At 40.5% G+C, this 14,177-nt stretch overlaps 1 protein-coding gene across 4 annotated transcripts in view; it reads left to right on the top strand.

Annotated features, from left to right (window-relative positions):
• LOC122528818 (glutamate receptor ionotropic, kainate 2) overlaps window positions 1-14,177 on the top strand; it is a 296,492-nt gene that overhangs the window by 264,665 nt on the left and 17,650 nt on the right. For 3 of the 4 annotated variants that reach the window (XM_043654346.1, XM_043654347.1, XM_043654344.1), the window contains exons 8-10: window positions 3,351-3,371; window positions 4,370-4,522; window positions 11,436-11,657. In XM_043654346.1, the coding sequence (XP_043510281.1) occupies window positions 3,351-3,371; window positions 4,370-4,522; window positions 11,436-11,657 (396 nt within the window). The remainder of the gene's footprint in view (window positions 1-3,350; window positions 3,372-4,369; window positions 4,523-11,435; window positions 11,658-14,177) is intronic. The other variant, XM_043654345.1, reaches the window with a different exon arrangement.

The raw sequence follows: 14,177 nt of genomic DNA, 5'->3' as shown, positions 1-14,177 counted from the left end.
CGAGAAAGCTGCCGAGCAGCCGCGACAACGGGACGGAAAGGAGACCGGAGAGAGAAATAGTAACGTGGCCGAAGAAATTTGTATTCTCTCTACGTGCAATTAACCAGATTTATTTCACTGGAGCTTCTCTCTCTCTCTCTCTCTCCCCCTGTGAAAAAAGAAACTCTGGGTAAAAAGAAGCTCCGTAATTCCTAGGAGAGCTAACGTAGAAGATTCGGACGATTCCGATCCCGATGTTGTACGAGAGCGGGTTCGACGAATACGAAATCGCGTTTATTGTTCGCCGTACTTCAGCTCAATTACACGGTAACGGAAAGTTGTTAGTCGCGAAACGGAGCAGCAGGAAAAACGAGGGCAGAATTAGAGCGGGCAAAAGGAACAACGGAGGAGGGTCGCATTAGCGATTCCGTGCGAGTCGCCGGCCAGGCGAGCGCCGACGAGTATGTAAATACGCGTACACAGGGAAAATTGAGCGGATGTGAGTAAATGATGGTACGTGACCGATCTTAGGAGCGTTCGGAAGAGGAGATGCCGCGGTTAGAAGGAGGCGAACGTTTGCTTGGCAACCAGTATCGAAGCTCGAGCAAAATTACACTGTTCCCTGTGTGAGGTTAATTTTCGACAACGACGTGCCCTCGCGCGTTCTCTTCCTCGCACTTTCTCACACCTTGGAACACCGTTTTTTTTTCCTTCCTTTTCCTTTCTTAGTTGAAGAATCGAGATACGCGCAATGGAAATTTATCAGAGAAAGTCTGTCAACAGTTTACGTGAACACTGTCGATGGCAAAGGGAACGATAGGATAGAATGATCGCGAGAGATTCGGCTGCACAATTCGGAATCCGATAATCGACACGCGAGCCCGTTGAAATCTCATCGTCCAAATTTTTTATCGCTCGCGCAGCCGGGTTACGTTCCGTCCCGCGAAATTCAATTTGCCCCCGAACTGATCCGCGAATTTCCTTTACGATCGTCGGACGGGCACCACCGTCTGCCTGCACGCGCGCTATCGATACGTTCTCTCGCAAAGAACATCTTGATGCTCAGCTGTATTACTATTACCGTAACGACGTTTCCGGGGGCTCCACTTCCGTTCCGACTGTCTCCGGCGTGTTTTCAAATTTTCCACGCTTACCTTCGGAGTTTCGAGTCGAGTAACCTTGGAGTAACTTTCGAGTCTCTATCCGCGAGGATCGAGCTGCGATAGCTCGACATCTCGGATTGCTTCAATTCGAGAAACTCGATCCGAGAAGGTATAATAATATTGAAAAGAACCGATTCGGGATGAAATTCTGTTGATACGAATTGTCCGGTGTATTTGAAACCCTCGTGAATTCCTATACTTTCTTTTTTACTTTTATTCCGGACGAGGTTTATGTTATAAAAAAAAAAAAAAAAAAACGATATTCCATACGTATCAGCCTGGTACGTTACGTGGAACGAAACACACAATTTTCGCTTTTCTCTGCCGAGTAATCGATATTTCAACCGGTTTCGTAAACACGTCGTTTCACGGGGGGTGGCAGGGGGTGGAGAGGGCGCCTCAATTTTCACGTTCGGTCGACTGCCAGCGGCACGAACTTAACAAAATCGCGCTAATTAACTAGGATCGCGTGCACGTGACAAATGATCAATGTATCCGTTGAATTACAGATAAATTGGTCCGCGCGCTGGTTGCTATCGACAACTGTAAGTACAGATAGGAAATGCCTGTTATTCGTCATCGTCCGGTGTGTTTACGCCTCGATTCGCTATCATTTTCCACCGTGGCACGTGAACGTTTTCGATCGTCGTATTTTCCTTCTGGTTAACCTCGCCGACGGTGGAGACAATTAATTTTCAATCGCGCCTTTCGCTCGCCGTTATGATCGATCTTCGATCGATGAATTGTGACAGTTTTCTTTTCAACGGATAACCTATGCTGATATGATTAAACAATTTCCATTCAAGCGTTGCAACCATTTTCTGGCGCTTAACGTGCAATTTGCGAGATTAGAACATCGTCAACAAAACGAAAATAAAGTAAAAATAAAAAAGGAATGTAAATAAAAATAACTTCTTTTGCTGGTCCACTTCAGCGACACTTTCATATAACTCATCCCCTTTAGCATTTCTTATTGTGCAGTTTTCTTCTTTATTGAATTTACCATATTTATTTACCGTTATAATAATAATAATATATCTTTTACCCTATCAATGTTTCTATCCTATTATTTTCATCCATTACTATAACTGTTATATCTATCTCATTTACTCGTATTTGTCTATATACATCTCATTTATCTTATTTTCCAGCATAGCAATTATTACATTTATATGTACAATTTATGTTATTTATCTTATTTTATTTATCTTATTTTCCATCTTATTATATTTATCTTATTTTCCAGCATTAGTAATTATTACATTTATATGTACAATTTATGTTGTCCTTGATTTTCATCCTGATGCTTGCTACTTTTCCTTTTTTCTTTTTTGTCTAAGAAAGAACTTTTGCTGTTTATTTGAACTAAGTTAAATTAAATTAAAAGTCAATGAATCTTGGTTAACTTGTGTCTGATAATTGGTTGACTTTACTATTACAGCGAGGAGCATAACTCAACTAACGATAACACATTGTTGATAATTTCGTTTAAATTCGTTCTTTTTCAAAAATAATCTGACATCACGTTGCGAGATATCTTTTCTTTCTCGAAAATTGTAAAATACAAACTCATGTTTTCAAAAACATTAAAAAATTTTTCTCGTGAGGAATGTATTTAAACATTTTGTCAAATATTGGATATTAAGATTAAACGACAAAAATTTAAGAAACCCTAGTATTTCTTAATGTTTTATCTTAAATTTCGATAAAATAGTGAAAAAAAGAAGCAGACTTTGAGAAGTCCTTGTGAAGAAGAGATTTTAATCCTGGAGATCATAGTGAGTCTAATCATGAAAAATACTTTTTATTGTTTTTAGAAAAGTTTGAATGTTTACAATTTTCTTTACTCTTTCATCTATTGCATAGTATAATATAAAATAAAACTTGTTAAAAAAAAAGAAAAATAAAAGAAAAGACAAACTAACTGCTAAAGTAGAGATACCTCGTGGTTTGAAATAAGACTAAGTGGATTATTTCATGATTTTAAATCATCAGCAATAGTTCAGTTATACTCTTCATTATATAAGCTTCATTATATATTCAACATTACATCATTTCGTAACCCTAACTTTCGTTTATATCAGCAATAACACATAGGTTAACATGTATAAGTAGCTAGAAGTACTATGTAAAATAGTAATCAAAGGATCAAGCGAAGAGTTTGTAATAGATTAACGAATGCTTTTGTTTCATGCACGCGTGGAACAGAACAACCTCACCTGCATAAAGGTAAGGCACGATGTTTCGTTAGTTGATACTTTACGCAACGAAACAATCCCACGAGAAGCTTCCTCGCGAAAATACAATAAATTTCTCGACACTGTCACGTTGGGAGAGCCGCTCGAGATTCTGAATTTAAATGAATTTCCAGAAAGCCTCTGTGGACCATTTTCACGTTAATCAAGCCTTTTAATTCCGCGACAAGGTTTAGACAAGGCAATCTCACGGCTACACAATTAATTAAAATGCTTTGATGTTTCTTCGCTATGAATTATTAATAAAGAGGGAATAATGAAGCTGCGAAACCATCATCTTGGAACAATAAACGTCTTATTATCGTTCCATCGATCGAATTTTGCGAGAAATCTCCACGAGGATTCCGAGTCAATCACTCACGCGGATTATTCGCGAGTTTTCCAAACATCTTAGATCGCCTTGTTTAAGCTCCAACAAGAAGAAATTCTCGTTTCGAAGAATTATGTCGCGTCTATATATTCAATGAGCGTTGCGAGAAAGAAAAAGGAAAGAATGGGCCATCGTAGAATTTCCATGTTAACTAGATTACTTAATTTTACCTTAACTGTCCGACTGGCAATCTCGTTGTGCCCGCAAACACGAGGAACAGGTCTGGCTTTCCTGTAAATGGCTCTACGAACGTGCCTCGTAAAATCCTGCGATCCTATTGCCTGTTTCAAATAGAAGAACGCGTAGTCACGCTACAAGCAAGAACATTCAAGATGAGCTTTGACAGTGATTCAGAAAAAGATTCGTAGAAACAAACTGTTGCGATTTATCACGAGGTCACAAAGATTCTCTTCTTCTTCTTTTTTTTTTTTTTCTTTTTCTACGAAAAAAAGTTCGAGCTAGCTTGAAAGTTCATTTTTGCTCCTTTGCCGCGGAAAGCAGAGACAGTTTCGTTTCGTCGAGGATCGATATTCAAGAACATTTTGCACGAAGTCATTTATTACGAGAGTGAAACGTTTGGTTTTTGATTTCGGATCGTCTAGACTGAAACATCGCTTATGTACGACGCCGTGCACCTATTCGCGAAAGCGCTGCACGATTTGGACACGTCCCAGCAGATCGACATCAAACCACTGTCCTGCGAGTCCACCGACACTTGGCCCCACGGATATTCTCTCATAAACTACATGAAGATCGTGAGTATATTTTCAGTTATGCCCAGCAAGTGTCTATATTTTATACCCCAATAATAATAATAATAATCATCATCATCATCCTTCTTATTTCGTAGTCTATATCCTGCATCCCACGTTCCATATCGTACATTCCATTTAACATCTCATATCCTAGATCCCACGTCTCACACATTGTATTATAAATATCATATCCGATATGTGTATCTCACATTCTGTATTCCACGTCTCACATTCCATATCATTTTACATACCTCACATCTCACATTCTATGTTCCATTATTTCTTGTGGGACAGCAAATTTCAAACTAGTCCACGAATTAGCCTTGTAGAAAATTCGCGAGTTACACGATTTATTTTGTGGCGTAAGAATATTCGGATTGGCCCACAAATCAATTTTATGGGGATTTGTGGGCTCTGTTTCTTTATTCTGAAGGCACATAGTTGCGATGAAGTTGGTTCTGTGATGAGGGAAAAGGGTATGAGATATAAAATAGAACGTGAGACAGTGGCATGGAGTATTCAATATATAATAGAATATATTAGAATAAAGTATATGAAATGTAGATTGTGGGATGTACGTAGTTAATAGTGGAAATTAGAATAAAAGATAATCAGGATTCGCGTGGGACACGAGATAGGGAATACAAAATATTCCATAGTGTGATATTGTGGAAATTGGGACAAAAGAACGCGAATTAACAATATGGGATTGCGATATTAGATAAATATGAAATGTTGGACGTGGAACGACAATGCTAATATTGGAAATCAGGATAAAAGTTACTTGTCAGGGACGCTGAATGTGTGCTGCGGGATAAAGAACGTTCCGAATAAAAACTAATACTTACCGAGCCATGAATCGTTAAAGACGATTTCACTGAATATTGCAGTTCCATCCCGATATAATGGGCCGTGGCTGTTTAAATGCCTCGGTATTAACTTTAGTGAATTTCCATACATTTGCATATTATGCACATCCGATGCATTTGTACACCTGTAAATTTCCCATAAACGCGCAAACAGCGGCGCGGATCTAGCCATTAAAATAAGATATGCGTGTACGTTATAATGCAACGCTTGAATATTTCATATGTTATTGAATATCTATTACATCCGCCACTTGCGTTACCGTGCTTTTAAATTTCTCATCAAACGCGCGAAACTTAGAATTTAGATTAGGGCATTAATATTGAAAGTCTTGGGTTTAGTTTGACGCGCGAGATCTTGCTTCGCGTTAAATAAACAAATTTCATTTATTTGCCCAGAGATGGCCACCTTTGGCGTGTTAGAGGGACGCACAAAGAAAGTCAAAGGGCTGGTTTACGATGTGACGAGAAAAGGTGGAAAATTCCGTTCCTTTCCAAGCTTTAATCCTATCGCGATATCGTTAGAAACGCTCCAATTGGAAACGAGTCGAACGATCAGAGAACGGCGTTGGCGTCACGACGACGTCGGGAATTCGACGTTCTGATGGGACTGTCAACCTGTGACGCAATTGGCAAAGAGAGAGAATGTCGACGCGCAATGGGACCGGCGAAATTATCGGGTCAACCAGCCGCTTTCGTAGCTGCAGCAATTTTTCCCACCCTCCGCGTCTCTCTCTCTTTTTCTCTCTCTCTCTCTCTCTCTCTCTCTCTCTCGCGAGCATGGCAAAAACACTCTTCAAACCGCTACATCGTCCCGGAGGGATCGAATTTTCAAAACCCGAGCGCGATTTACGATTGTTTAACTCTTTCGACAAACTTTTTTTTGCATCATCTACCGGTAATTTATTTACGAAGCATCATATTCGAATGAAATGGCAGAGCAAAAATTGGAAATAATCATTCAAATGATATTTAACACGAAATTTTGTTGGTTATATCTTTGATTAACGTGTGATATCGTTTAAATTTAAACGCATTGCGGGTTTACTAGAGTATACAAAATATAATGGCACGTAGTTTCAATCTCTGGAAAAATAATATCCTCCGTCATTTTTTAAACTTCCAACAATAAGAAGTCTAGTTTATGCGAATTGTGTGAATTATTGAGTTTCAGGACTGTTTTTAGAAATTTCTACTTCTGAAATTCTTTTTTGTCCTTCTTACGTCGTTATTATAGCTTTTGCTCTAGACGTCTGTTTAAATATTATACTATTATATATAACACATATATATAACACATATATAATTATTAGCAAATTATAAAAAAATGAAATCCGAGGTGTTGGCTAGATTTAAGTACGATGTCCCTTCAAAAGCGACAGTCGATATATATATATACGCGATTTTGAGAGAACATCGGATTTCCTCTTTTTATAATTTGCTAATAATTATATATGTGTTTTATATATACGATATATAATACTATAATATTTGAACAGACGTCTAGAGCGAAAGCTATAAAAACGACATAAGAAGGACCAAAAAATTTCAGAAGAAGAAATTTCTAAAGACAGTACTGAAACTCATATATATATATATATCACGTTCGTGTGCATTCTCGTGTAAATTGCGAATTTCACTTGGATTTTATCATCTGAATCATTTGCGCTGGCAACTGACTGCGGACCATAACGAGTGACCAAACCGTAGACAATAATTCGTCGCTTTCTTTTTGAACTCATCAGTATGATATCACTGGATAGAAATTATTGAAAAGCAATAAATTTATTATTTGCTTTGCCTGGATTGTACTTAAATATATTTAAAACTGAGAAAATGTTACAATTTTGGGATAAAAAATTCTCGACGTGCATGTCATTCCAGCGCAAGAGGTTGATTGATCTATCAATCCCGCGTATTTCTTTCGTTTCGTTTTGTTTCACGTTCGACCTCCTACGGCGAAGTAAATCAATTGGCCTCTAATTTTGGACCGGACGACGTTAATTAAATATAAACTCTCGACGTTTCCCAATTCCGCGACCGCGAATCGTCAAAAAATGGAGCTTCCAATTTTCAGTATCATTATCTTTCCGCGTTGTAGGATATTTTAATAAGAGGTCGAAACGTTAAATGTTTTCCAGTAATTTATCCTTTCGCGTTTACCACATCTCGAAACGATTGAAACACCAAGAAAAAAGAAAAAAAGCTTTCGATCTCCTCCTCGTTTCCAACCCACTTTCGCAAAATATGTTACTTCGACGAGAGATCAAACGATGATCGATTCAAACGGCAACACGGCAATTCAAGCTCGACCTAGCGCAACCTAAAATCTTCCGCCTTGTTGGCTCGTACCTATATTCATATTCATACACATTCAGGCTGAAATCAACGTCTTCCACTCTCGCGTATCGTTCTCGCGAATCTGAAACCAGTCGAGTGGCATCGTCCTCGCGCGACTGTCCCCCGAAAAATCCGCGCATACACACACACACACACACACACACACACACAATCCGCGCGACGAAATCGCACGATCGAGAAATTCCTTGGCGCGAGAAAACTAAGCAGGATCGGCGCGAATTATGCAAAGCGGGACGGTAAGGTCGCGCGCGAGCAGCCTAATTGCACGGATGCGTAATTAGAGGTTTGTCGGTGGTGCAAAGCGAGCTCGCCGCCCGCGGCAAAAACACCGTCCCGTATAACCGATGCGACAATGTTCCGTTATCGATAGGCATCTTGCAGGCCAGTTGCGGTGTTTCTATCGCTGCAAACGCGGATAAAGAGAGAGAGAGAGAGAGAGAGAGAGAGAGAGAGAGAGAGAGATGGGCGAGAGGTCGAGAGAGATAGGCGAGAGCCAGTGTGTAGGTAGGTTTATCGGGAACGTATCGCGCAGAGGGGAGGAAATTAATTTCGCGGAATTATGGACATCGATCGACCGTCCGGCCAACGTAATAAGCCATTATAACGATATGCTTAATCGGACTGTCTCGCCCGTTTTGGGATTCTCTGCTTATTAACGAGCGCCACGAGTACGGCCATGTGTGAATGCGATCTCTCTCTCTCTCTCTCCTATGTCGAACGACGCTGAAAGTTTCACCTCCCCGACTCGGTCGTGGTCGAACGAAACTGTCGTTCCTCAAGCCGGAGCGTTGACAAATTATGGCCCACGGTTCTCCGACCGTGAAACCAACGATGACGTTCCACGACGCCCGACCACCTCGCGTTAGCAAGTCGAGGTCGACCTACTAACTCACTTAATCCGAGACAGTGGGTTCTGGTTCCGCCTGACTCGTGGAAGGATCTGGCAGGATTATTCATGGGGTGACAGAGGCTCATTCCTCCTAAGGTAGTGAAACACGAGTATTCAGATTATTTTGCAATAATTGAAATTTACGAGTCGTCCCGTGCGACTCGCGCTCGTCTGGAAGAAAACTGATTGTTAATTAAGATAGGCTCGCCCTTATCTTCCTGATCCACTCGCTGGCATCAAGTCTCCTGCTGTGCGTCGTGTTCCGCGGAATTGGAAAGTGTTTTCGCACGCGAGACGACGTAAGAAATCGCATTCGAATTTTTAATTACGTCGAGCAACTCCACGGACGACAACGTAACGAAATTGCTCTTACTCCTCGAGCGTAATTTCTTGCCTATCGTGATGATTTCAATATTGAGATTAGCGCGATGTAATAATACAAGTAAGTTTTGCATATTTGAATATTCGTGCGGCAATTAAAGTGCCTGTTTCACTTAGGCGGCAATTGCAACGCAACATTTTTCTCTTTTTTTCTTTTCGGTGGAAGACCGATTGCCTGTTTCTGGAGGACGAGCGGAAGTATTAACGATCGTGGAGAGGTGAAAAGAGCTAAAGAGCCTAAGAAACAGCGGTGACCAGAACCGGCGAATGAGCTTTAACGAGCTCTCAGACGGCTATGAAAACACATTATTAAGTAGGATGCTACCTCTCCGGCCGTCTGAGCCCGAGAGTGTTTTGAATATCCTCGTTCAAGTTCCTACTCCAATCGTTTAAAGTTTAAAGCATCGGTGTCTTGGTATCCTCGGCAGAGTAGTTATCACGGATTCAGGCTCGAACGGGCCTGAGAACGAGTACGAGGCTCCGTTCGAATCGCTTGGCTCGGATAACAACAGGGTTGTCCGAGTTTTAACGTTGTTGTCTAACGAGCAGTTTTAATTGGAACGCGATAAAATGAAAATTGGAAATGTCGGCGCGCACAAAGGGATTCCTTCGGTGCGAATTCAGTTGTACAACGAGTCGATTCATTTTCTTTTTTTTCTTTTTTGCTTTGTTTCGTTTTGTTTTTCATCCGATAGGAATTTAATTGGCGTAAATTTATATCGCATGCAACGCGTTTCCAGGCGATAATGTGCACACATGACGAAACTACCATCGCACCTTCAAATATGCCACGACGAGAAAAAAAAAAAAAAAAAAACGACGAAACAATTCCGACACGAGATATATAGTGTAAAACATAATGGCAATTAGCAGCGTAAACGGAGAATTCAGTTACCTCAAAAAAATCAGCCGGTCCAGTAACGAATCGTCGCTGTCTTCTCTCATTTTTTTGTTACTTTATCGACTATTCGTTTCGTTTCTTTTTTTTTTTTCTTCTTCTTCTTTTCTTCAATAATTGCACCCCTGTTAACGATGTCCTTCCTTTCTGGCGTAGGTGTTATTATCGACCGAAACTCGATTCCGCGAGCGTTGACTTCGAAACGACGGTGGTTGATCGCGATCTCTCGCGCCCCTTTGCCTTCAATTCTACTAATTACGCGACGCGAAACACACATCCGGCGAGCGCAATTTGTCGCCGAAAATTCCGCGTCAAGGCTGCCTTGGTAATTACGCAGGTAATGGCAACTTGCCGCTAATTTTCCTCTGGCTGCGTCGCTCGAATTCGACCCGCGAATTTATTGCGAATCCGCGTCACGCGACGCCATCGCCGTTTCATTACGACGCGATTCGCTTGAACAAAACCGTGGATATTTTTCCGCTCGTCCGACACAGGAACGGGGGAGGGAGATTTCCGATCAGACAGGAAAAACGAGGGAAAAACCGAGAGGAAGGATCGTTCGATCGGCTGTCGTTGATTCCCTAGCCGCGTCGATTTCCGTCCTCGCTTGATTAGAACTAGAATTTCGCGTTTAATTATATCGGCCGCCCTCCCTTTTCACTTCCTCCCCACCGGTTACGTAAACGCGCGGTTCATATTGCGTCCGCTCGATCAACCCAGCCGTTTCCGCCTTCGGACGCTTCAAATTGTACCCGCTTGTAAATATCGAATGCCGTTTACCATCGTAAAATGGAGGATTCGATGGTTCGAGAGTATTCGAGTGAATTGCACGAATGGTGAAATTAGTTGACTTCTCGACTAATTTTTTGAAGAATTTTTCGAGAGATTATTTTTGGGTCGAGTAGGGAAATTAGTCGACTTCTCGACTAATTTTTTGAAGGATTTTTCGAGAGATTATTTTTGGGTCGAGTGGGAAAATTAGTCGACTTCTCGACTAATTTTTTGAAGGATTTTTCGAGAGATTATTTTTGGGTCAAGTGGGAAAATTAGTCGATTTCTCGACTAATTTTTTGAAGGATTTTTCGAGAGATTATTTTTGGGTCGAGTGGGGAAATTAGTCGACTTCTCGACTAATTTTTTGAAGGATTTTTCGAGAGATTATTTTTGGGTCAAGTGGGAAAATTAGTCGATTTCTCGACTAATTTTTTGAAGGATTTTTCGAGAGATTATTTTTGGGTCGAGTGGGGAAATTAATCGACTTCTCGACTAATTTTTTGAAGAATTTTTCGAGAGATTAGTTTTGGGTCGAGTGGGGAAATTAGTCGACTTCTCGACTAATTTTTTGAAGAATTTTTCGAGAGATTAGTTTTGGGTCGAGTGGGGAAATTAGTCGACTTCTCGACTAATTTTTTGAAGGATTTTTCGAGAGATTATTTTTGGATCATCGACTTGTCGACTAATTTTTTGAGAGATTTTCTTGGGAATTATTATCCAAGACTGTTTGACATTTGTTTCTAGGTGGAGATGACAGGTCTGACAGGGATTATCAAGTTCGATCACCAAGGTTTCCGCTCGGACTTCATTCTAGACATCATCGAGCTTAACAACAAAGAGGGATTGAAGAAGATTGGGACGTGGAACAGCACGAAGGGGATAAATTTCACGAGGAGTTACAGAGAGGAATACACTCAAATCGTGGAGAACTTACAGAACAAGACTTTCATCGTAACGACCATTCTGGTGAGTAGTTTGCGAAAGGTGCCCGCTGTTTCAACAGACTTTCACGACCGCCATGGCGCTGGTAAATTAATTAAACGAAGTAATTAATTTACAAAAATGATAATTTATTTTTCATAATGTAATATAATATATTTTTAGCGTGGAATATTCTTTCTTTTCAACGCGCATGTTAACTCTTTGCACTCGACTGTCTCCTGGGGATATCATACTTAAATTAAGCTAAAATTATCGTTATAATTATCATTTTTTACCATTGCTGATAATTATAACAAACGTAAATATAGTGTTGTATGATATAATATACGACGTAAGAGGAATATCAGGAAACGAAATTTTTGAAGATGGAGGTAGTCGTGAGCCAATTGACGCTCATTATCGTCGAAAACAATAATCGAAGGATTATTCCAAAAATTCGCATAAACTGAACTTCTTGCTGCTTCTTACGAAAGTTTATAAAATGGTGAAGAAAATTTTCAAGAGATCGAAACTACGTATCATTCTTGATGATTCCTTTAAAATCACAATCAACAACATTTTATGCCAAATATTATTTAAACAGAATGATTGTTTTCAATGCTGTATAATTTCATTCGAAGTGATACTTCACTCACTGTTTCGTAAATAAATTGCTGGTAGACAATACAAAAGCTAAATGACGCGAAAAATGTTTTCGAGTTAATATTTTATCAGTTGAATAACGCTCGAAACGTAGTTTACAAGGGTAAAAAGGAGCTCGTGGAATTCTTTTCTCCCGGCGGCGCTGGAAAGAGGGGAAAATCTAGGTTGCGCGTAAATCTAAGGAAGCAAAGTAACGTTCTCGTTTCCTTCAAACCTCGGATTTTGAAATTCATAGCTAAATTAATTACTCATTCGCTAATTAAAAACCTTATTACCGCTGGACCCCGGTTTTCTTACGTAAATCTACCCAACTCGGGGTGAAACTCGCGTCCAACACGCGAAATTAAAGAAAAAAAAAAAAGAAAGAAAAAAAGGAACCTCGTGGCTGCAACGCGCGAGCACGAGGAACTTCAAATCCTCGAGTCAACTTTTCAAAGCGACCTCGACATTTCATCCCCTGACGTTTCAATCAGCTAAAGTGATTTTTCCTCCTGAATCTCCTCTCTCCTTCCGGAATTTCAAAAAAATCGCTCCCTCGTTCTCGCGACTGGCCACGTAAATCATTCGCGTATCGTTAAAATCCCGACTGTTTGTTTTTCCGGAATGAAAAGGAAACAGAAACGGAGTTGAACGAACGCCGCGCGGAACCGGAGGAACTTCCTTTTCCTTTTTCCTTCGCCGCCTTCGCCAACTCGTTAGCTCTCCCACTCTTTCTCTTGTTCCTCCGAGTCCTCTCTTTCTCTTTCTAGCGCCACTTTCCTGCGCTGCTTCTTGCGGCGACGGAAAGGAAACCAGAGGGAACCGGAAACGACGAAGGGACACGCCATTTAATTGAAGTTTTCGCGGCGAGCCAGCCAATCTTATTTATTCTTGCGGTAATTTCGAGGACAAGTAACGCCACGCTCGCAAATATATCAACTGGCTAAAGAAAGTTCGCTTCTTCCTGGACGAACGATCGCGCTCGAAGTTTTCGAGTGGATCGGATAAGGGCGCTCGTCGATTTCGCCCAACGTCTTCGAAACTCGAACAATTTAACGCTCGGCGTCTTTAAAGGTCCGTGACTTACTTGCCGAGCTCTAAACGCTCTGTATTTGCGAGGATATTAATCGAATTACTCGTTGACGGCGTGCTTGAACTAGCATATTATCACGTTAACCTATTTAAAAACCTTTCGCAGCGTTCGTGGACATTGAGTTTATGGTAATCGACGAAACGAATGGCTCTTGATATTTTTCCGAATATAATTATTCGCGGATACTTCGTCACGCACGTCGGATATTGATTTAATCATTTTTTTATTATTTTATTTGTTTACTTTTTTCCATTTATTTATTTCCGCCCGGTACAGGCGACGCTTGTGTTTCAAGCGTGAATCTCAATGCAACAGTTTCCGCTGTAGCAAACAGTTTCCGTTCCCAGAAAAATGAAATTAATCGATGAAAGGAACGTGTGTGTTTCATAAAACGATACAAACGACGCTTGTATTATATTTTAAATGCGGGTCTCAGTTCAAAGTGTTCGTCCCAGAGAAATAACATTATTTAATGAAAGAAACGTGCACGCGTTACACGAAGCGACACTTGTATTACAAATGTGAATCTCAATTCAAAGTTTTCGCTGCAACAATTATTTCCAGGGAAATAAAATCGTTTGATAAAAGATGTGCGTTCAGCGTAACTGTACCAATGAAAGTGAAAAGTCGTCGTGAAAACGTTCTGACTGACGCAACTCTGTGAAAAAAAGTCAGTCCCGCTTTAAACTTTGACAGCCGTGAATTCCTTTCTTTCGAAGATGACGTAATATCGTGTAACGGGTGGCAAAGTGAGGCTTACTTTCTTCATAAAAATTGCCAAAATTCAAAACGCGCGTGAAACTTTGGAAAATTTTTCTCGCGATTACGTC

The sequence above is a fragment of the Frieseomelitta varia genome, unplaced genomic scaffold (assembly GCF_011392965.1).
Source record: "Frieseomelitta varia isolate USP_RPSP 00005682 unplaced genomic scaffold, Fvar_1.2 scaffold_263, whole genome shotgun sequence".
NCBI lineage: Eukaryota > Metazoa > Arthropoda > Insecta > Hymenoptera > Apidae > Frieseomelitta > Frieseomelitta varia.
The sequence above is the reverse complement of the archived record's forward strand: the minus strand, read 5'-3'. Positions and strand labels throughout refer to the sequence as shown.